Source organism: Elephantulus edwardii, unplaced genomic scaffold (assembly GCF_000299155.1).
Source record: "Elephantulus edwardii isolate Elephantulus edwardi_28Jun2011 unplaced genomic scaffold, EleEdw1.0 scaffold00085, whole genome shotgun sequence".
Classification (NCBI taxonomy): domain Eukaryota; kingdom Metazoa; phylum Chordata; class Mammalia; order Macroscelidea; family Macroscelididae; genus Elephantulus; species Elephantulus edwardii.
In genome coordinates this window covers 13184217-13209834 of record NW_006399835.1, presented here as the reverse complement: position 1 = coordinate 13209834, position 25618 = coordinate 13184217, and the positions used below count along the sequence as shown (strand labels likewise).

The following is a 25618-nucleotide window of genomic DNA, read 5'->3' as shown; positions in this document are numbered from 1 at the left end:
GAGTAATAGGCTCAAAGTCTGTACCAAGAAGTGATTAAAAAAAAGTAAGAAAAAGAAAATATGTTAAACATAAAATTTATCAAAATATCTTGAAAATAAACAGTAATATTTTTGTCTTACATCTGTAAAACAAATGCTATACTGATAAAGTCCTGAAGTTCGGCATCTAAGTATTTGTTCTTATTAAATGATTATACCTTTAGCATATCTATATACATAGCTAGATGTTATGAAAGCAAACTTGCTAACACTAAAGATAATTTTATTAAATATTAGAAACCCAAATGCTGTAAAATAATTTATATTTATATATACATACACATACATAATTTTTAAAGTTTATAGTCATTCCTCAGAGGTAACTAACTTAGACGTGGTTTGTCTAGTTATCTTTAGGGAATCAGGTTAAGTGAAATCCTGGAAACTTTCAGATAATAGAAGATTAATGAACATGTCTTGCTTCCAAGACTCTAGGACTTACAGTTACAACTCACTGATCTTGCAATTAGCAAGATTTCTATTTTTCTATTTTGTACATATTTGAACATTTAAAAAATATTCATATATTCCAACATAATTTTCAACCAATAACATTTTTTCTGTTCCATGTTTCTGATCAAATTGTATTTAAGTACCCTGAGAACTTTAATTAATCAGAATCTTGATTTACTTTGGTTTTTTTTTATATATTTTTTTTTTTTTAGAATCTTGATTTACTTTGTAAAACTGTATTCTTCAAGTTTAAATTGTCACTTGAACCTAAATATCGATGTGTTGGCGTTCTGAGCTATTTAATTTTGATATTTGTTTTATATTATCTGATTATACAAAAGACACCTCTACTTAGTAAAGCATTACTCTTAACAATTATAAGCAAGCAATGTCAAAGTATAGTTTGTACAGCACAGATTAGAAACAAAGTCATATTTGTTCAAGTCATGATAGATTTCATTATTAGTATATTTAAGTAGATACAGTAACGGATAACCAAAGGACAATGCTGGCCTGCTTCCCTTTTTTGAGAGTCCACTTTAGAAAGAGACCAAGACATCTCCCAAACAAAAGCACACAAAAGAATAAGAAGATATAAAGGGCCTTTTAGTTCATGGAACATACTAAGTGCATCTCCCTGTTCTAAGGACAGAAAATAAACCCCTGACTGGATGTGGTCACTTGGCTCAAATCCAGTAATGGACGTCAGGCATTCAAAGTTTATTTTATGGACCCACCCATAAGTAACATCACTGGTCAGCAGTTTTCAGTACTAGGTGAGCAAACAATGCTTTGCTCTCTCAACAAGATCACACTTGTAATGCCTATCCTACTGACTTGTAATGCCTATCCTACTATCACTCACATATACCCCAGTCTGTGTAATTTGCACTCATCTCTCCAACAAATTTCTAAGGTCCACACAATGAGTCCCTGAATCTTGCACTTTCCTAAGAATGAACTATGTGCCAGATAAATATGTTGATTTTGTCCATATTTTATTCTTAAAGATACCATCACAACATTTTGAACTTTAAAGAAACAGAGAAAAGATTATCACCTCAGTTTCACACCCAGTGGATCTCCACGGGGACCGGGAAACACATATTTACCTAGTTTGGTCTGAGCTGTTCCCAGGCTTGGTGTGGTTTTAGGTTTGCGAGATTTAGGAGGTTTTCGTGTTCGTGGTGGTGATTTTGGAACTGAAGAAAGAAAATTCGTTATTGTAGCCTTTGTGCTCTAGAAACTAAAGGGAAGGACTACATCTAGCTCTAGGTTTTGTGTTTTATTAACTTCGCTGAATTTTCTTGACTTTGGGGAAAACCTCTTTAATTTGGAATTTCCTTTTGCTCATCTTTATGCCTTTTTTGGGCTTCTTCACAAGTAGGGAGTTTGCTAACAGTTATTTTGAGAATATATGAAATTATATTGTAATAATCTAAAACCTTTATGATTAATTGTTGATATCTGACTTCTAAGAGGTCACAAGTACAAAGTATCCATATGATATCAGAAAACGCAAATTTACACTTTTGGAGGTTTACATTCAGAAATTTACTTGGTTTAGGAAGACCTCCCTCTACACTCCAGCAGGGCAGAAAAGGCACTTTTAACTTTTAAGAATATTATTAGACATTAAAAATTCCATGAATTTCTTAAAACAATAGAAAGTCCTATACCAAGAGAAATACAATTGTATAATTCATGCTTATGGGACAGATGTTCCCAGTCGTAATGAAATTCAGCTTTGACACACTCTCAGTCCGCTATCAAGCATTTATGCAACTGGATTATAAGGGGGAAAATCTTCTGCCAATACAAAAGCCTTGAAAATAACAATCAAAATCACTTGCTTTAAGTATCATCAATACCTCAAAGAGTCCAGATATAGTTGAATGATAAGAAAGGATGCTGAGAATCTCATGACAGAAGAACTTTGACCAAGATGGTGATGAAATGGACAGGGTAATGAGCGGAAAAAGCACCTGCTTCAAGACAGGTCATTACCTAACGTTGTTGCTGGAGCGTCAGTTCTCACAGTGACAGGTTCAGTGTCTGCGGCAGGAAGTGACCAAAAACAATGCAATAGAGATTGAACATTTTAAAAAATACTGGGAAAACAATAGAATTATCTTGGGAGGAAAAAAGTCTCTTTTTAACTCCTTTTTGGTGAAAGGCATTTCTGATTTCCTGAACAAGTATTTCTGAACAAGTACAGAGGTACTTGTTTTCTAAATACCTAACTATGTGTTTTTAACATCCATTTATCTCACAAAGGAGCCACAGCCTTTATACCTGACTGTGTATACTCGTGAGGCCAATCGGGCAGCGGGAGTCTGTGTTTGCTTATCTGTTTCTTATCACACTAGAAACTTAAAAAAATAGTTCAGTTGCTTGATAATGTAATTTCAAATTTTCCCCCAAAATTACTGGTCTCTGAAAAGTACAAACACCATTATTATTTATTTTGTGGGATAGTATTAGAGAGGATTAGAAAGATTTTTCCTGTCTGGAGATCCGGGACAGTCACGGAAAGATAAACTTTGTAATAAATAGAATATTGGTTTTAACTTTCTCTCCTTATTTATTAATTTACTTTAAACTGATAAATAGAAGATAATTATTCAACAAAGGAACAAGTAATTAAGAAAAAATGTCTGAAAAATAACTATTCAACTCTCATTCTGGTAAAATGAGATTTTTGTAATTCTATAACTATTGTGAAAGTATTAAATTATCCATAGGCAGTAAATGAGTTATGAATCAAGATTCCTTGATTTTAAATTAATGTCACTATTTTTTCCATAAAATTAGATATAACTTTAAGACAATATATCATCACTAAACTCGTAACATTTACAAAGATTGGCTTTTCCTTATTGTATAAAACACTGTGAAGTTGGTTTAAACCACATCTCAAAGCATCTTCTTAACTGCTGGAAAATTGTAAACAAGAGTTAAGGGAATCCAGAGCTCAAGAAGATGAAAACAATATTTAAAACTGATTGATTTTAATAAGAAAAAAAGGGAAACTCTATTTTGTTTGAAATTCAGCATCGCAAGAGGAATTTATCAGGAATGACTTCTGTGAAGTAGAGAGAGTTGTGCACTGGCTCCAACCAGTTTGTTTGGGTTTTTTTTTTTTTCCCTTATGGGCCCTTCTTATCTATAAATTACATATACATAAAGCAAGAATCTCAAATTGCTAGTTTGGGAAAATGGATTGGCTTAGTAATTTCTGACAGCATCAAATGTTACAAGCAATGAGATTGTTTCTGGACATGATAGAAGATTAAAAGTGTGCAGGCATCAGAATCTGAGTAGCAGATGTCAATGCCTAACTGGGTGCTAAAATACACCCTATTGAAAATACAGTAAAACCTGCTAAAGGCCAAATCAGTGTAAGGCAGCAATCAGTCACAGAAGAAAAATGTGTCTATTTCCATAAAAAAAAAGTGGTAAGAGTGTATAAACTCCGTCATATGTGGAAAGCTTGTGAGATTCAAGAAAGGCTGTTTGATTGAGTTCTGAATCTTATTCATTTTACTGTAGAGTACCATTTTTGGGAACAAGTAGAAAAAAATCTGGTAGATACAACTGTGCACATAAGAATACAGATGATAACAAGAGAGATATAAGAAGCAAGTTTATGGAAGTGTAACTAAGAAAGACCAAGGCACATTACCTATGGTTCTTGAAGGGGTTTCAGTCACAAAGGCAACAGGTTCAAAGACTGTATATTAAAAAAAGAACAAATTTACTGATAGTAAATTCTGAGGATGCAGAAACCTGTTTGTACTAAACTGTTACTAATTACCTTCCTAATAGGCTTATTTAATATGAGACATGCACTGGAAATTTATTAGCATTATATGTTAATGTAGCCAGGAAATTAAAAGACGTATTGCCATGGGAAAATCTGTTGTTAGGAACCTCTCCAAAGTACTGAAGAGCAATGGTGTCTCTCTGGAGACTAAGGTGCATCTGATACATGCCATGGTCCTTGCTATCACTTGTTATGCATCAGAGAGTTGGACAGTGAATAAGGAGGATAGAAGGAGAATTGATGCCTTTGAGCTGTGGTGCTGGAGAAGAGTATTGAGGCTACCGTGGACTGCCAAGAAAACAAACAGATTCATCCTGGAAAGGGTCAAACTGGGTTGCTCCTTGTAGGCAAGGATTCTAAGGCTTTGTCTAACATACTTTGGACATGTTGCAAGGAGGGACAGGCCCTCAGAGAGGGACATCATGTTTGGGAGTCTGGAGGGACTGCACAGGAGGGGAAGGCCCTCTATGAGGTGGATTGATTCAGTGACTGGGGTAATTGAGATGGGTGTGTCTGAGATAGTGCCTGAGATTGGTTCAGGACAGAGCAGAGTTTAGGGCTATTGTACATAGGGTCGCTATGAGTCGCAAGTGACTCAACAGCACATAGCAACAACAATACATGTTAACGAGAATGTATGGAGAAATTTTCAATTTTAAAAGCTGTGGAATTTTTAGAATAGCTATGGAAATATCTTATTTGGGAGCGAATCAATTAACTGTCACAATGCCTCTAGACGATATTGTTGTTATGTGTCCTCAAGTCAGAAATTACTCCTATTGACTCGCTAGCAGATTTTCAGAGGTTGTAAATCTCAGGCTGTCCATTTTTCTCCTGTGGAGCAAAATCCATGGGGATTTGAACTGCCGGTGTTTGGGTTGGCAAGCACATCTCCTTGTCATGAGGCCACCAGAGCTCCCCCAAAAAAAGATAATAGAGGAAGCCAATTTCCTTTTTACCTAGTTGTAGTTTAATAAAGCACTTCCAAATAGGTTACTATTCACTCTGAATCCAAATTAAAAACACAAAAGGTTAAAAAAAACCCAAAATTTAAGAAAATGGGGGGGAACCTTCAAAAACCCATAATGTATGGGAATGATTATATGATTTACAATGCAAATGAAGGAATATGTGAAACAAAATGAAATATAATGTATACAAATTTTGTGTGTAAACCAATACAAAAATTTAAAAATGTAAAAATTTTTAAAAAACTCAAACAAGCAAAAAAAAAAAAAGAGAAGTTGGACTAAATATTTTTTCATTTTTATTTTATTTTATTATTTTGTGTGTGCATGTACCGTCAAATTGGATCTCACTGGTACAGGAGGAGTAAATTTTTTTTTTTACTAAATTTTTTTTTAAAAAAAGAAAATGGACAATCTGTCAGGCAATCAGATGTGAAATTTTTCCACCCATGTTAGTGGCTTGATCATTTTGCACTTAAACATCTAATTGACTCTTTTGTAAGATACTGAATAAATTCATACTATGTGGGCTTCTATCCTTAATAAATAAGGAAGATTATAAGTACTTTTAAAGTCACATTTCCAAAGAAAAAACTTCTTAAAATACTGTATTGACTTTGCTAAGTTCATTTGATAGCACATGTGGCTTTGCTGTAGTTTTGCATTTAGGAAGTGCTTACTTTGCTGGCTTTTTAACACAAAAATAAAAGCGCAACACAGCAGAACTGTCAATGTGGAGAGTAAACTTAGATGATACTTCCCTGTTTTATAAATCAAAGCTTTGTAATTAGTGATCCTCAGGTTGACTTTGAGATGAATATAGGTTAGGTCTTTTAGGTCAAAGATAATGAACAAATTCGTTGGTCATGGTTTGACCACCAGAGAGAAGGATACGTATACTTGAGCAAAGATATAAATCCAATGAGTATCTAATAAAATCTATTCCTACGGTGCAGAAGGGAGCAGGAGATGTCCATGTTAAGTATATAATTGCAGATAAATTAAAATCCTTGTTTTTAAAAAAGGTAAAATCTTCAGAGAATGATCAAAATGTTTTTTTAGCAAAAGTGATGAGAAATCAAGACCTTTGTCCTTCTAAATAATTTGAAAAATCAAAGTTAAAAGATTTCCTTCTAAATAATTTTGAAAAATAAAGTATATAAAGTCTATTTCTTTGATTTCTAGACTTTGTGCAGTATAAAAAACATTAAGTTATAAATTTAAAACTCAGAATTTAGACTTGAAGCATTTCTATGTTATTATTAAAAAATAGGCATGAAAGCAATTGTTATAGAGCTAGTTCTCTGGAACTTTTCAATATAAAACAGTGATAGATTTGTTGTGAATGCTGAGAAACTATACTGAAAAAAGTTGTGAATAAAGACAATAAAGCCAGTTTGGAACTTTCAATGTTCTCAAGTTAGAAATACTGACCTACCTTTGCATTGGAACATGAAACACAGACAGAAACAAAACTAAAGACAAAACACCATTTTTCAAGGAAACATACAAACTGAAGAACCCATTAGTTCATGCAACTTTTAAAAGGGAGAATAGTCTTAACAAATATGAATGAATGAATCAATGAACTGAATAACATAGCACTAGAATGAAATGTTGCCATTTATTCATTCAGGATGAGCACAGACTGTGTGTCTAAGAAAGAACAAATGGTTTTCTCAAGAGGAAGACAAAATGTGATGAGGGACAGAGGCTGAGTAAAGAACCAGGAAGTCATGTCCAAGACCACAGATCTTCCTTAAATGAGCACAGCAGGATTCTTCCAGAAGAGCTCTGCTATTTTCAGGCTCTTTGGACTCACAAATGTGAGCGGAAGCTTAAATGAGGTGTTGATGAGGTAGTAGAATCATAATCATGCCTGAAGTGGAGAATGGGAAACACAAATGTGACAAATCATGAGAGCAGTTGGGGAGGGTAGAATTACCAGTTACGGGCACCAAGGACTTGGGTTTTAGAGTAACAGGTTCCACGGCTATAATAGCAAAAAAATAGAGAGCACTGATTAAACCAAGAAGCAGCATCACGAAGAACAAAACGTCACTTTTCAAACTAGGTTGCTTTTCCCAAACGGCACGTTTTTTAGGTACGATTTTCCCTCTGATATTTTCCCACTCGCTCTCCTCCCTGTGGCTTTTCTTAATCTTATCCTCCATTTTACACATATTATGTAGAGTTTTAATACTCCAATGATTATTTAGTGGGTCATTTCATTACTGTGTGTATCTATGATTATAAGTATGAATACAGAAAATGAGTAAACCAAACTAAAGCCCAAACCATGTTGATTTTGATTCATGGCGACATCATATATGCAAAAATAAAAGTACTTTATAGGGTTTTCAAGGCTGTGACCCTACAAAAGCGGATCACTAGGCCTTTCTTGTTCAATCTACTGCACTGTTTTGTTAGTGTTTTAGCTCTTAACAACTTATACAAACCAGGACACAAAATATAAGTACAGATGTTCAAACACAGAAACTAAAAACTCTGGTATGCAAAACTCAGCCTCTTAAAACAGAATGACTGCATCCATCTGTCTATGAGAACTGGGTCCTGAATATCACATTTACCAGCAGGTTTGGACTTGGATACTTCTGGACTACGTGTGGTTTTAGGTCGGCGACGACCTGGTCGTGTCCTCATTTTGGAAGCTGAAGGAAGAAAATCAGCTCGTTATTACAGAGATGGTGGCTGTGCAAACTGACAATACTATCTATCTTTATAAAGCACAGGTAAGTCCTTTTATTTGTTATGATTATATATCTGTTTAGTGAGCTCTGGTGGCCTCATGGGTAAGGAGTTGCACTGCTAATCAAAGGCAGGCAGTTCGAATCCAACAGCTAATGTGGGAGAAAGATGGGCAATTTCTACTTGTGTGATTTACAGTCTGAAAACCCACTGGAGGGTCCTCTATGAGTTATTCCCACATGACAGTAAATAATATAATTTGTTTTGCAGTTTTGTATTATTTGCTTAGTTAAATGAAACCTTTAAAGGATATAGTTTTTAGTTTATGTTTGGTAAACAGTGACTGGCCATTATTAACTGTTAAGGGAAGTAAGGAAGTAAGGGAAGACTCCCTTTAGTCTTCCATTTTAAGACTGAAAAAATTCAAAATCTTGCACTTGTTTGCGAATGCAGTCATATAAACATAATGCAGATGTGCATTCAACCAGAGGCTCAGAAAGCTTGCTTTTAAGAAGCCACCAGATATGAAAAGCAAAATTTTATTGGTCCTCAGGTTCTGCAGGGCCAAGCTTTTAATAAAAGAAGTCTACAAACCAACAACACACACAGCAAGGTCCTAATTCATTGATAGGATTTCAAGAGAGGTGACTTTTATGACACATCATTTAGGCAAAGATAGGATTCACAATTTTTCTTTGGAAACAAGAACAGTGAATAGACACAAAACATTATTAAGTGGCAATTAAGATATTAATCCATTTTTGTAAGCCCAGCATTAAAGACTTTTCAAAACAAACAAACAAAATCTCATTCAAGACCGACTAATGTCAATCAATGATAATGTTGCAGTTCTGTACTACCAAATCAGAACTGACGCAGAGATGACCCTCGACTGGGTTTTCAGAGACAGTTAATCACATGACAAGAGAGTGTCCATCTTTCTCCATCAGAGCAGCTGGTGGAGATTAGAACTGTGTGCCTTTGAGTTGGCAGCACAACACTATCACTAAGCCATGAGACTTCATCAATGTCAATATGATATCAATATTAACACTAAAATCAAATACCTCTGCTGATAATTCTTCTTCTCTTTGACTATCTCAAAGTGTAAAGAATAAAGGTTTAAAATTCCATCAGAAAACTGAATAGCAAGCCAATGACTAACCTCTTACCTCAGGTACATACAAAGGTAAGTACAAACTGCTCAGATATTTGCGGTTAGTAAAGAATGTAACTTGCAACTGTCTCCACCATGAAGAGAGAAAAAAAATCTATATTTGGAGGCACTCTCCTTTCCCCCTACCCCCAACTCCTTTAATGCTTGGAGACCTGAATGCACAACTACAAAGTTAAATAAAGAGAGCAGTACTTATTGGATGAGGTTAAAATGCTGAGACATAGGAGATGGCTGTGGTTTTTGAGAAAGACATTGGAATCTACTTATGAAATAAACCCAAACCAACAAACCTAAGTGAATTTTTACTCATTATTCTAACCACAAAGGAAAACCACATTGAAATTGAAGTGGAGAAACAGGAGCCTGTGAGCAGAGGAAAAAAGGCAGCGATTATTTCAATCAAAAAGCTTTTGCTTGTCTACATATTCTTCTGAACCTTGGCTAGAAACAAAAACCTTCTACGGAACATTGAAGATGGTCTGTCCTGAAAAAAACCAAAACCCAAAACCAACCAAACCAAAACCCCCAAGTGCAGTGGTTCCTGTGGGCACTTCATATACCTTGGAAGCCCTCAAAGTCTGCAGGAGTTGGTGCAGATTTCAAAGTGGTTAGACTTGCTGTTGGCAGAAGGTGAGCATATTGTTAGGTGAAAAGAAAGCAAACATTGAAAGAAAATAATCTCCTTATCATAAATAATTCTTCACTCTTGAAAAGGAAATTGCAATTAAGAAGGTTCTTTGCTGACACATTTTAAGATTGGCAATAACATCTTTCTTCCTTGTTTGTGTTTTAAGGAATTTTCTCCATGAAATATTTGCTTCAACCCTCTGAAATTAATAGTAGACCTTATTATTATGTATGAATGATAATTTTCATATCTTCAAATTTTGTCCAGTTATAATCAAAGTAATTTCAAAAAATGTTTACTTCCTTTGATGACTTAAACACCCGACCATTTCTTGATTCATATGATAATGCTTTCTATTCAAAACATAGCATCAACACAGCAGTTATTACAGTACTTATGCATCACAGTAGAAGTGTGACCCACCAGAATTTCAATGTCTGTTTTTTTAGAAATAGATTTTTATCTTTCTTTAAGGAAGTTCTAGGTGGAATCTTCCCTTCAAACTTTTAGTTAACACTTGGGCATATAAACCATTTTTGCAATTCAGAACCTTCTTTCATATGTTTGTTCCCTTAAAGCCTTCTAAGCATATTTATATATATACATAATTGTACAAGAAATTCCTCTCTTATAAAGCTGTCAGAGCTCTTTTATTTAAATTATCAGGGCTCATCAGTTACTCTGTCTTCCCAGAATAGCTTCACTGAGTGGCAATTTTCATTCCATTTCTCTGACTTGAAGACCTCACCCATGGTCACAGCATCAAATACACACCATTTGCCTAATCCCTAATTTCCTCAGGCTGACACTCACACCTGGAAATACCACTCACTGCCTTTTTAAAGGAGTCATGAGAATTTGTCTCATGAACATTTTCTTCCTTACCCAATTTATTGCAAAAACAAATCATGTCCAACTAAGCAAAAATCTCATTCTAATACTACTAATACCACTAATGAAAGTACGAGTTCACAATCCACAAAATATAACAGTGAAAAAGTATCTTTTTCTCTGCCTAAAGGACTTAAAATTTAGAGAACATGATGATATAGATGTAGCAAAGTTACAAACTTATCTTATACATATAGAAAACTTATCTTACAGGTCAATATCAAGGATATATGCAGGATCAAATACAAAGAATTACTCATTAAATCTATCCTAAAATTCTTACTTAGGCTGCTAATTGTTGTAAATGGTACCTATAGAAAAATGCTTCCTTGCAAAAGAGTTTTTGTTCTCATAAATATCTACTGAAAATCAAATAGAAGCTGGCATTCAAAAGTAAGACCTCATTTAGATAGAAGGCTTGGAGCACTAGGAAAATACAGTCCTTTCTGATCTTGCAGCTTGAGAACTGAGAGGCGACTACACGAAGCGGAGTTCTTTGGGGATGAAAACACATCTCGCCTTTCTGGATGAAAGACTATCGTGCAAGGGGACCAGAATTCCAGTCAACTTTGGTATTGGAAACTATTTTGGACTCCTAGACAAGGGTGTCCTCACTCATTCGCAGTGCTCCGTGTCTATGTCTCCTCTGTTGATGGTTGTGAGTATAATGACCCACCACATAGCTCAGAGAAGGCTGTGATGCTCTGACAGAGGCTGGCTGTAATGAGGTCATTTCATTGCATTTTCACACTTTCCATGGGAAAGCATGCCACATGCCAAAATACGAATCAGAAGTTGTTGCTTGGGAGATGCATGGCATAAGTTTCAGTCCTAGTTTTGTAATATTAAAAGGGAGAGAGAGAGACAGAGAGAGTAATTACCATCATTGGTGTGTGTTGCTTCTGGACTGAGAGTGAGTTTAGGTTTCAAAGAAATAAACTGAGTTTTACTTGGAGCTGGAAAGAAATAAAGAAACAATCAATAGGTAACACTTATGCATTTCAGTGTCTTAAACCGCAAAAGAAAAATCTAAAAGCAAATTATGTTTCCTAAGTGTAATAAACTCATCAAATTGAAAGATTTGGGAAAAACTCCATTAAAAAATGCCATCTTCCATTTATATAACAGCATCTAATAGAAAGGTAAAGGTAAAAAATAAATGTTTATTTGCTCTGAAAACACTTCAAAGATATATTTAATTCTGTAGAAGAAAAAGGACTATAGCATCATAGTAAATAATCACAAATAATAATATGAAGATAGTGATTTCAATTTATGATTAAGAAATTAAAAACAGTCTGTGGTGCTGGAGAAGAGTATTGAGGATACCAAGGACTGCTAAGAAAACAGATTCATCCTTGAGACGGTTAAACTGGGCTGTTCCTTGGATTCTGAGGCTTTGTCTGACATACTTTGGACATGCTTGCTGTAAGGGGGGACTGGTCCTTGGAGAGGGACATCATGCTTGGGAGGGTGGAGGGATAGCGCAGGAGGGGACGACCCTCTGTGAGGTGGGTTGATTCAGTTACTGGGGTAATCGGGGTAAGTGTGTCAGAGACGGTGCAATTGGTACAGGACAGAGCAGGGTTTAGGGCTGTTGTACAAAGGGTTGCTTTGAGTCACAAGCGACTCGACGGCACATAACAACAACAACAAAGTTAATTTGCACCTTTACTCAGCAATATCAGTCTTTAAGTACAAGAAGGGGGGGGGAATCCAAACAACCACCTCACACTTTAAAATTAATAGTAACTGGTTATTATAGTGCAGATCTCTGGAAGCTTAACAAAATTCTCCTAAAACAATAAAAAAAAGTCATTCCCTGCCCCTCTTCCAATGATTTTGAAGGTTAACTTGAGGGTCTTATTAAGAAATAGAGACCTTATATGTAAGACTTCACTTCAAACTCAATAACTGTGTAGTACACAGGAAGAAGCTATGGTTTATTGACTTTCTAAGGAACAAGAGGATGTAGAAATGCTGACTTCCTATCTCCTGATTACAGGACCAGCTGTCCCCAGCCTGGGTACCCATGGAGCCAGCACATTCTGATACTCAATATTATTCAAATGAACCCTTCAAAAGAGCTATGGAGCCATTACATAACACCCGCGGTACTGATTTTTCCATGGTAAAATAAATGTGTCTTCTAAAGAAATTCCGTTATTACCTAGTGTTGAATGTGTAGGTTCAAGTCTTTGAGGCATTTTGGATGTAGTTCTTCCAGGCTTTGTGGTTCTTTCTGGTGATGGGAGGGGGGAAAAAGAGTTAAGATACATTTTTTTTTTAAGAGACCTTTGAGATAGTAAAATATTATCTTCCAAAATGGGACTGAAAAGGTCTTTTAAACACCTCCACCATTTAACAGTTAGGGAGCTCTGGTAGTCTAGTGGTAAGAAGCTGTGCTGCCAATCAAAAAACATGTGGTTCGAATTAATCACTTGCTCTGCAGGAGAAAAAGAGGCAGTCACCTCCAGTGCAAATTACAGCCTTTGAAAACTGGCTGGAAGGTCAGCTATGTGTTTGTTCCAACTTGAGGATACACCAGAACAACATTTAATAGTCAGTGTTTACAAAATCTCTGGTGAGTGGCTACTTGGGTCAAAGTTTGATTGAGTTCATTCAGACTCACAAGACTCTAAGGGCTTCCCCAGAAGGTTTCCTAGGCTGTACATCTTTAAAGGAGCAGACTGCCACATCTTTCTTCCACAAACCAATGAGTGGGTTCAAACTGCTAACCTTTTGATTAGTAGCTGGGCATTCTAATCACTGTGGCATCAGAACTCCTTCTAACAATACATATTTTCTACTAAATATTTATATTATTAATATGTTACTGTTTATATTCATAGAATATTTTCCAATACCATGAAATAAGCAGAACCTACTATATTTGGCATGCTTTGGAGACCGTTCTTTGACAATGAAAGCATATCACCTCCAAGCTGATAAACTATATCTCCCACATAAACTCAGTGCTGTAATACATACTGTATCTTTTCCCTCTGTTTATATCATATAGCTCTTCTAAGGTCTGCATTCTCATTTCTCAGTCTTTCTCTGAGCTTCCGTACAAGTATTCTGATCTCACAAGCAGTCTTCATAATAAAATCTGGTATATCCAAAACATTTAGAGAGTTTTGTTGGCCTAGAAGATAGGAAGTTATGCCACCACGACAAAGGTGGGTGATTTTAATCTGCGGCCCTCAGGCCTGGTTTTAGTTGTTTTTGGTCAAATATTCTTCTAGGGGTTGTTGTTGTTGTTGTTGTTATGTGCCGTTGAGTTGCTTGTGACTCCTAGCAACCCCATGTACAACAGCCTTAAACCCTGCTCTACCCTGTGCCAATCTTATTGTCTCTGACACACCCATCCCGATTACCCGTCACTAAATCAATCTATCTCAACTTCCTCTCCTGCGCTGTCCCTCCACCCTGCCAAGCATGACATTCCTCTCCAAGGACTGGTTCCTCCTTACAACATGCCCAAAGTATGTCAGATGAAGGAAGCTTCAGAATCCTTGCCTCTAAGAAGCAGCCTGATTTCATCCTCTCCAGGACAAACTGTTCTCATAGCAGTCTATGGTATATTCAGTACTCTTCTCCAGCACCTCAGCTCAAAGACATCAATTCTCCCTTTATCATCCCTAGTCATTGTCCAGCTCTCTGATGCATAGCAATTAATTGCAAAGCCCATGGCCTGTATCAGGCACACCTTAGTCTCTAGACAAACATCATTGCTCTTAAGTACTTTGGAGAGGTCTCTGACAGCAGACTTTCCCAATGCAATTCATATTTTAATTTCCTGGCTGCTGGTATCAATAGTATTAAGCAACTTAAAAGTAGGATTCAAATCCTATCCATCTCATTCAGCCGCTGTCCTTGTTTTAAGTGCAAAACTATACATAGAGTTTTACTTCCTTGGTCACCAAAAATCCTTATAACTCTCACCCTAATAAACAGTTAAAGTAGATACAAACCAGGAAAATTGCTCATCCCAACTCATTACTGTTGAGTTGGAACCAACTTATAGTTGAGTTTTCAGAGTCTTTGAGTCACAGGCAAGGGGGATATCCATCATTTTCCCTTGAAGCTGCTGGTGGATTGAACAAGCCACCTTTAGGTTAGCAGTACAACTGTCTACAGATTACACCACCAGAGCTTCCTTAGAAAAATGAGGACAATACATATCTCACTGTCTAATTCTGTGATAGCATGCCTTGTTTCTTGATTTACCCTGAAATGTATACACAAGAATATCACATGCATAAATCACAATACAAGTTTTTGGGAAATTTTTTAAATGTATGCTATTGTGTTACAAATTACCACTCTTTGGTTAACTTCAAATTATATAAAAGAGATAATCTATCATAGGGGATGGGTATTTTCAATTTGGACTTAAATTCAAGTATCTCCGGCTTTTCAAAAGTTAGCTTCATGGTTATTTTGCTTTTATGAGAGACCTATACTAGCAACTGATTTTACTAACTGAAAGATATCTGAGGATGACTTTTGCTTTCATGGGAAAAAGGTAACAATTTAAACTAGTATTCAAGTGTTTGTTCTGCAATGACCCATGAAAGTGGCATTGCCACGTTCTATTCCTGGGAACTACATTCAACATCAAGCCACAACTTTAAATAACATCTGTGAACACTATCTGTCAATGTTCTCCTAGGTTTTATACATTGTTATAATTTGGTAGCTATATTTTGGGTCTTAGAACATTCCAAAATTGTTTCACATAAAGATTAATGGTCATTGTTTCTTCATTTTAGGTAATTTCACCTTATTAAAAGTTTCACAAGAACGTCCTCCTTTTGGATTGAAGGGGAAAGCTGTATCCTGAAACGTTAAGAGACATTTATTTACCAGGTTTTTTCCTTGGTGGTTTTTTTGGGCGTTGTTTCGTTGTAGAAGGAATAGAAGTAGTAGACGGTGAAGCTGTAAAAAGATTTAATATTGTAGTTAGGTGCTCTTGAGCTGACTCTGAATCAAAGCAACAGATCAAAATCTTGCCCATTCTACTTAATATGTTGTTGATTGCCTTCAAGTTGAGCACGACTTATAGTTACCCTATGAACAAAAGGCCTGAAGCCCCTCTATAACTATAAACATTTATCAAAGTTCATAGAGTTTCCAGAGGCATGTTGTTTAGGAAGCGGATATCACTCCTGCTTCCACTACTTAGTATAGCTATGATAAATGTTATTTCGGGGATTCAACAGTTTATACCTGTAAGCCACTTCAGTGCAAACATATAGCTTATATGTCTTTGTTTCTCTATTGTGTCCATATGGTTCTTTAAAGACAATAACTCCCTAAAAGCCTTTCCCCCCACATTGTAACAAAATTATTTTAATTTCCATATGAAGATTAAAGATACTTTGTTCAGTTAAACATACTGCGAGGAATCTCAGAAGATACAATAAAGAACTCAGAAAATTAATTGTTGAGTAGCAAGGTAGAAGAATAAGAAATTATTTGAGATTTAGAGAATTTGTTTCATTCTGTAGCTCATTATTATCCTTACCTTGAATTGGCAGATATTTATAATCACTATGAGATTCTGCTCTAAAATGTACATTTTTGTTAACTCTTTTTTTATCTTACTTTTTCTTAATGTGAAAGATTAGAGAACCTACTTGGCATCTTTCCTATTTTAATATATTAAAGGGAATGTCTTCCCAAGAGGCAGCTAAGTATGCAAATAGAAAGGACTATACTTTAAAATAGTTCTCATCTATTTTTCTATTGGTATTTTCCATTTGGGAGGAGCTCCAGCTGGAGGAACTAAAAAAGAAGACACACTCTTTGAAATATAGACACATTAAAATTAAGGAATTTCTTTGAGGATTATCACAAGGCTACATATAATACATAACCCAGATCTTTGAAAAATTTCATGGTAGGGAATAAAGGAAAATATTTACTAAGACAACCATTTTCAAAAGGCCAAGTTGACTGATGTCTTCTTTTTGCCACTTTATCTGCTATTTCAAAGCACACAACTGCACACATGTCATTAATTACCAGGCATTGTAGGCTGTATTTCAGGAATGGTTAAGATTTCCAGTTTTTGAGGAACAAATGATGTTTCGCTTGGAGCTGCAAATACAAACACCCCAGCCCACCAAACAGTTCCAGTTAGAATGAAGTCTTTTAAGAAGTTGTACATGCTTTCAGATGGTACAAAGCACATGCTTCAAGTACATGATTAAGGATGGGAAAATGCATGCAGTCCTGAAAGTCGGTGGATGAAACAATGAATTAGGGAAGAAAAAAGCCCAAGATGAGCTATGTCCAGCACCTGACTCCAGGCAGACGTGATGCATGGAAACGAAGTGATGCAGGACACAAGCACACAGGATGCAATGAGGAAGGTGAAGAATTCCATGCAGTTTTTGAAATCTTTTGATTCTTTATGAATGGAAAACGTATCCATCATAGACAAAAAGGAAAATAGTGCAAAAAATAGGATATAAAAGATTCCTGCATTATTAAGGAAAAATGCATATATTAAGGATATGGTGGTGAAAAATGAGTAGATGCAATGGAATGAATGCAATGGTTATTTGGAAGAAAGATGTTCACATGAATTTTCTTTTGATGGAAAACAAAGTATGATTTTTCTGTTAAAAACATTACCCGGTGTTGCCTTTGGCCATTCAAGAGTTCTAGAAGTTTTAGGTGGGCCTGAATCCAGAATAGGATCACTTGTTGCTGTTGGAATAAATGTCAACATTTACAAAAGCAGGAGAAGGTCCCAGGAATAAAATACAAATTCATGAGTAATAAATTATGCTCAGATGGGGAAAAATATCAGGAACACTTGGGAGACTTTTGACCAACATTTGAAAACTAGTGATTCATTAGGAGTTGAAGGGGTCCACTTTTTAAAACATACATACTTTAAAAATTAGAAATGATGATAAAATAGCAGCTTATATGTGACCAGTTTTCAATAGTTTTTCTGTTCTTTTCCCTTTATTTAATAGTTGACCACAGAAATCAGCATTAGCATTCTATATCATGGTGTGTTGCTTTTTAAAAAATCTGTGTTTGAGATTATTTGCCTTTATTTAGCATGATACAAATAAGATGATATATTAAAGAATATACCTATAATACCTATATCTATGTGTATGTGTGTGTGTGTGTGTGTGTATATATATATATATAATATGTGTATATGTGTGTGTGTGTATATATATGCACACATAGGTAAATAGACCGATCAATCTCCAGTTCTACTCACTTTAAACAACCAAGCAGCTCCATTGTTGTTGTTGTTGTTGTTAGGTGGCATTGTGTTGAATACAACTCATAGTGACCATAAGAACAACAGACCTGAACCCTGTCCTATCCTACACCATCTTCACACTTTAACATGGCCTAAGTATGTGAGGCAAAGCTTTATAATTTTTGCCTCCAAGGAACACTCTCATTTCATTTCACATTTTCCAAGATATATTTATTTGTTCTTTTGGCAGTCCATGGGATGCCAGCTCCATAAACAACTTCATTAGCAGATGCTTAATAAATGTTGGAAGAAGCTGTTAGATTGAGTTAAATTCACTATGGATGGATCACAAACTAGGAATGCTTCAACTGATCTCTATTAAAAAATTAATGATTGCTCAGTCTAAATGGGGATTTCTCCCTCTGGCATTATTGACTTTTGAGCCTGATTATTCTTTGATGCAGGGTGTGTGTGTGTGTGTGTGTGTGTGTGTATAAATCACACTGTTTAGTAGCATCTCCAATGTCTACTCACTAGATGTGGGTAGCATTTCCCCAAGTTATGAAAAACCAAAATGTCTCTAGACACTGCCAATATATTCTGGAGGGCAAAAATCACCTCCCATTTGAAAACCTCTGCTCTAAAATAAAGCTCTCTAAGACCTTAAAAGCTTTTAAGAATTCTGAGTGATAGAGTATTACATTAGTTTGCCTTAAAGGCAACCAATGCTAATTGCTTTTCAAAGATGTGGAAGAAATCATTGCCTGGTGGATACAAAAAATAAATGGTCAATGGAAGAAGTACGCAGTATGGCTCCCTGACAGAGAAGGCTATTTGACCCCTGTGAAGATCCAGAAAGTATGTTTTTACACTCTGCAAAAGAAGACCTAAACTCAGAACAGTCAGAATGCCAAGGTTCAAAGGTTAGAATCGCGCAGCTGGGTATACCTGTATGCGACTCTGCTAATACAGGCTCCTCTGATGTGAGGCTTGCAAAAACAGATGGGATACTGTCAGTTTCTAAGATGAAAGAAAAAAAAAAAAGAGGTGGAGGGTGAAGAAAGTTAACACATTAATCTGGAAGATTTCATGCCACCACGTTACAATTTAACTGAGGACGGTCAGTTGTATATCAGGCTAAGGGATACAGAGGTCAACTTGAGTCTGGCCGCTGGTGTGTAAGCAGTCCCTGAGAACTGCTTCGGGTTTGCTTTGCCCTGAATTAAAGCTTTGATAAAGTGAGTTCGGATTCTGGCCTCTGGGGTGATGTGACATAGTGCTATATATTTATAATGGAGAAGTGCCAGCTCGAAATCAAAAGTCTTCAAAGAGTGTTAATATGAAGTTATATAGAAAGTGAGGGAAGACATTGCAACATTGCTAAAGCTAAGAAGCGAACAGCGGTGATCCTAATACCCTGTGTACAGTCTACTAAGGATTCTTTCTGCTCGGTAAAAGTTACTGGCATGGGCATGTCTTAACGTTTGTACAACACTACAATCTGTAGAGCATTTTCTTATATATCAGCTTATTTAACCTTCTTAATATCCGAGAAAAAGGTGAGCCAGGTATTATCCATATTTTCTAGATAAATAAGTTGAGGTTTAAAGAGATGAAGACATTTACTAGCTGCCATGTACTGTTGTTGTTGTTGTGTACTACCGGGTCAGAACTGACCCATAGCTGACCCTGCAGCAGGTTTTCAGAGGCAATTTAATTACACAGATTTCCCATCCGTCTCCCGTGGAGCAGGTGGTAGATTCGAACTGTGTGCCTTTGGGATTGCAGTGCAGTTTCTCACAACTAGGCCACCAGAGCTCCCAGTCATCCATGCACTATGATTATTAAATTCAACATATTCTCAGCCCCCACCCCCACCCATTTCTTCTTTTGCAGGGCCACAAATGGCAGAACTAAGTCCAGAACTCTTTTCTTAGACCATCCTTCCTCGTATTTTCATCAGAGACAGCTTTCTATGTTCTTTCATGGAACTAAAAGTGGGAAAAAAAGATGGGCAATCTCCTCCCGTGTGAGTTTACAGCCTTAGAAACCCAAAGAAAGGTCAGAAGTTTTCCAGCTCAATGGCAATGACTGAACTTACACCCCACAGCAGATAAAGTAGAATGAACATCAAAATAAAAGTTAAAGATTTTTCATCCAAGAATCTTCATGTTCACATTAGCATTGATCCTGTAAGCAAAAACAGCATCCAAACAAAAATGTTCCTAATTTATACATCTAAGAGTTGCCACACTGGCGATGAGAAGTGTGGTGAAAGCATGAACCGTCATAAGGGAGATAGACACTGTTCTCCTTGTACATTTAAACTGTATTGTGATAAAATAAGAAAGAGACCATGGGAAGAGGTACTCAGTTTTGAATCCCTGCTTGTTGAAACTGTGCAAAGACGCTGTCATGTGCTCCACTGCTTGACACAGTAGTACATAAAGAGGTGGGAAATAGATTTTAATCTGTGAGGCTGAATTGTTTTGCAAAACTATCAGAATTAGATACAGCACAGTAATACAGAACAGTAATAAAAGATCTAAATATGCTGGGACTAGACTTTTTAAAAAATCTTGTCAAGTCTTTTGTCTAGCTGTAAGTTTAAAGGTCATATATATGTAACTAATCTTTTAAGGGCAAAAAAGCTGACAGGTATCTAATTTTAGGCTCACTTTAGTTCAATTTCCAGGCACGCACCTAGGAAAGTCAGCTCTATGTAATGCTAGATATGTTGGGATAATTCTATTGGCTTGCATTTCATTGTTTTATACTAGGGAAGGGATTATGAATTAGCTTGACTTCTATTTTAAAAATTGCTGCTACTTGCATTATGTTATTCTACTCTTCCATATTTTCCTTCCTTCTCGTGACACTATCCTATACTTTTTATTCCAAGAGAGGATATTTCTTTTCAACTTAATTTTCATATTAACAATCTTTCCAGTCTGGAATTCCAGGCCAGGCTGCCATCTCCCCTCTGGCTATTCCCAGATGGCACTTCACTGGAGAAATAAGCCTTCCATTCATCACCCTCTGGCAATTGTGGTTCGTATCTGGAAATTCCCAATTGTCAGGGACCTCTCACTTCCAAACATTTCCAAAACAGACTTACAACAACATACATAGTTGCCAACAGGATCCTGTCCCTAATATTTGATATTTCCATTTCTGGATTTCTGTGGATTTACTAGTAGAGAAAAAGTATTAAAAAGACAATACCATCCATCACCCCTCAGAGTTTCATGTTGTTTGAGCAGCACTTCATTCTTAGGTTAAGCAAAATTTTTTACTATGAAATAATAATAGCTTTTAGGGGACAATGTCTGAAACTGTGTCCTCCAAAAAACCAACCGTTCTTGAATTCTTTACAAAATCTTTCTGTGCACTTTTATAGCAGAGTAAAATGTGTGAATGACTATGTTTCCCTTGTATGGAAACTATATTATATCTGTAAAATTGGTAAACAAGCTAGGAGTTAGGGGTAAATCCTCTTTTCTGACAGAGTACATACTAACATACCATGTCAAAAGGCAAACATATTCTAAGACTTAGGTATTCTTTGTTTTGTTATTGCTGTTGCATATAATTGAGTTGGAAGCAACTCATGGCTGACTTTCTAGCTGATTTTCAGAGACAGTAAATAGCACATATTCCATTATAATAATTTTACATATTCTACATTTTTTCATTACATTACATTTCATTACATTCTCTTCTCTAGCTGCCCTTTGAAATGTGCTGTTTGGCTATTTTTCTTAACACCTCTTCACTTTGTTTTGGCTTCTCGAAACTATAGTGCAATTTTCAAGGTCTCTTAGGACATCCATTTTGATTATTTTCCCTTCTATATTTGTAGTGACCTATTGTTATCTTCATGGATGATATCCTTGAAGTCGTCCCACAACCCATCTGGACTGCTCTTTAATGTTTCAAGCCTATTTTTAAGATGAGATTCATATTTGTTCTCATTTCCAATAAAGGTGATCCAACAGATGTGGAAAGTATCAAGCAAATCATGACTATCACATACAACGAAAATATTGCTGAAGATCATTCAAAGACAACTAGAACAGTGCATAGAGACTTGTCATAAGTTCAAGCTGGATTCAGTAAAGGTTGTAGCACTAGGGATAACATTGTTGATGTCAGATTGATTCTGGCGGAGAGAAGAGAATACCAGAAAAATGTTTATTTGTGCTTTATTGACTAAGCAAAGGCATTTGACTGTGTGAATCAGAACAAATATAGCTAACATTGAGAAGAAAGGGAATCTCAGAACACTCAATTGTGCAAATGCGAAACCTATATCTAGACCAAGAGGCTATTGTATAAGTAAAGCAAAGGAACACTATATGGTTTAAAATTAAGAAATCTGTTGATCTTTCAACAAAAACATATTTGCTTTAACTCTATCACTTGCCCTGAATAAGATTTCATAATTTTGCTTTGTAACTTTGTAAAGTCACATTGTTATGTTTCCTTCATTCATTCCAAATGATATTTCTACTTTTCATTTTCACTTGACTGATTAGATGCAAATTCTTTAATTAAAAAAATATCCTGATTAAAAACAATTAAAAAAATATCCTGTTAGGAAATATATGTGAGCAGTCAGGGAAGGGGATTTCAAATTATCAAAAGTGGATTTCTTTATTTTACTCAAATATCAAGATGATAGGCAATTTTGTGAAAAAATGTCCTTTTTCAAACATAATTCCTTGGATGAAAGACATAAAAAATGGTGGCTTTGTGGTTATCTCATATCATGAGGTTTATTCATGGTAGAACCTGGCAGGATACTCAGTATAAAGATGTCCCATTACAAACAATGGCAAGTTTGACTATTGGCTAGTTTAAGTTCTTACAAAATCCAAACCCACTCCCACTGATTTGATTCTGACTCCTAATGACCTCCATTGCTTCTAAGGCTGTAAATCTTCATAGGAGGAGATTGTTCATCTTTCTCTGGGGGAGCATCTGGTAGATTTGAACTGCTGATCTTTTATTAGGCAGTCCAACACGTTACACACTGTGTCTCCAGGGCTCCTTAGCTTAACTTATTAGTAAGGACAAATGTTTTTTGTGGTTTAAAGAATGAATGAATGAATATGCCCTTTAATCATTTCATGACACACACATATACAACAGTTATCTTCTTCTACTATAAACCCACTAGCCTTATGTTTAGGCGAATATACCCTGCGATAGAGAGCACGGAAATGCCAAGGAACACACATAGAGTAATGAAGAGGGGGGAGACATCACATCCAAACCGACAACATCCCTGGCGTACACCCTTCCCAATTTTGAATTATGCACTGTTTCCTTTCTCTGTTCTGACAACTGTATCCTGGTCAAAGTATAGATTTTACATAAGCACAATCAAGTGTTCTGGGATTCCCATTCATCTCAGAGTCAGCCACAGTTTGTTGTGATCCACACAGTCAAATGCCTTTTGCATAGGCAATGAAACAGAGATAGACTTTCCTCTGGTACTCCCTGCTTTCAGCCAAGATCCATCTGACATTAGCTACAATATCTCTAGTACCACAGCTTCTTCTAAACCCAGCCTGCACTTCTGGCAGTTCTATGTTGATAAATAGATCATCTGGGAGGCCAAATCATCTATGAGAAGAAATGTTGCATCAGAATTGGAGGAAGATTCATCAACAATTTGCATTATGCAGATAACACAACTTTGCTAGCTGAAATGGAAGGACCTGAAGCAGTTGCTGCAGAAAATCCAGGAATGCAGTCTTAAGTATGGATTGAAGCACTGCATCAAGAAAACAACGATTCTCACTGCTGGGTCAATTGGCAGAATCATGATAGATGGTAATGAGATTGAGATTGTTAACAGCTTTAGTTTGCTCAATCAACACTCTTAGTACCAGAAGCCAGGAAAAGATGAATTATGCTAGGAACATTTGCTGTCAAGGACCTTTCCAGAGTACTGAAGAGCAATGATGTCAATCTGGAGACTAAGGTGCACCTGATTTAGTCCATAGTCCTTGCAGTTACTTGCTATGCATCAGAGGAGCTGGACAATGACTAGGGATGATAGAAGGAGAATTGATGCTATAGGGCTGTGGTGCTGGAGAATAGTACTGAATATACCATGGACTGCTAAGAGAACAAACAGGTTAGTCCCAGGAAGGGTGAAAACAAGCTGCTCCTTGGAGGCAATGATTCTGAAACTTCATCTGATGTACTTGGAATATATTGCAAGGCAGAACCAGTCCTAAGAGAGGAACATCATGCTTGGGAGGGTGGAGGGATAGTGCCAGAGAGGAAGATCTTTGATGAGATGGATTGGTTCAGTCACTAGTGAGGTGGGGGTAGGTGTGTCAAAGGCAACAGGATACAGTAGGGTTTAGGGCTATTGTCCATGGTGTCTCTATGAGTTGCAAGCAACTCAATGGCAGATAACAGCAACAAGAAGAAACCTGTAACAGGAATATCAGTAAGTTGCTGAAAGAGAAAAACGCAACCACCACATGGATTTCTCAGAACCATATAAATAAATGAATAATGCTTCCTTCAGTTCATGGGGAAAAAATGAAATACTTTTGGGTAGGTCTTGGAATTTATGAAGATGTTGCTTGCAAGAAAATACTTGTGAGAAGCACATCTGAAGGCTGAGGCGATAAATCTCTCTGAGGCCATAATGAATCTGTAAACCATCTGCTACGCTTGAATTCCATTTTCCTGCTCACAAAGCATCAACACCACCAATCACTCCTACTTTTTCTTCTCTCTAGGGCTTAGTCCTGTTGGGTGGGCCAGAGCTGTGCTAATCAACACCTCAGAGAGCAGGCAGTGAGGCCCAAATGCAGAGGTTTGCCTCTTTCAGCTGCTCCAGGCCAAGCAGCCATGGTCAGAATTTTCTAACCAGGATACCACCCCATGTGCATACAATCATGCCAACCTTTAAATAAGTTAAATAGCTTAAGTATATCTTTTAATTTTCTAAAGTTTTCATAGTACTGTAAGAATTTAAAATGGAAAGTAATAAATGGAAAACTCCTAAGAAAAGTCCCAAAGTGAATTTTAATGAAAAGACGGAGGCCAAGTATCCTCAGATCTGATGCTGTCAAAAGTTGGTGAACATGACTGCTTGCATCTCAAAGTTGAAGAAGACCCGGTAATATGTCACAGTAATTTTCAGGGAAAATGTAGTGAGTCTGGGCATAGTGTGGGGGAGAAAAGGCAGGACAAGATTTTCTAAGGATGAAAACAAAATCAGAAATGGTGTGGCTCAAGGTTGTATGCTTATCTACAAATCTCTAGGTTCAGTAAATAATTGCTGAAGCTAGACTATGTGAAGAGTGTGGCATCAGGATTGGAGGAAGATTCACCAACAATCTGCATCTGGTGCAATTTTGCTTTCAGACAGTGAAGAGGACTTGAAATACTTACTAAAGAACAAAAATGAAAATTTTCAGTATGGATTACACCTCAGCATTCAGTAAACAAAAATCTCCACAAACGGTCCAACTGGAAGCATCACAATAAATGGATAAAAGACTAGAGTTGGAAAGGATTTCATTTTAATTGGGTCCACAATCAACATCCAAATAAGTAGTTAATCAAGAAATCAAAAGATGTATTGAGAAAATCTGCTATCAAGGACCTCTATAAAGAGCAAGGATGCCAGTTTAAAGATTAAGGTGGGCTT

General features: G+C 36.3%; 1 protein-coding gene across 1 annotated transcript in view; it reads right to left on the bottom strand.

Moving 5' to 3' along the window:
• Positions 1–25618, bottom strand: part of ABI3BP (ABI family, member 3 (NESH) binding protein) — a 350074-nt gene that overhangs the window by 107341 nt on the left and 217115 nt on the right. The window contains 5 exon segments of the mRNA XM_006890039.1: positions 11573–11647; positions 15564–15635; positions 16725–16799; positions 17340–17414; positions 18883–18954. Of these exon segments, the coding sequence (XP_006890101.1) occupies positions 11573–11647; positions 15564–15635; positions 16725–16799; positions 17340–17414; positions 18883–18954 (369 nt within the window).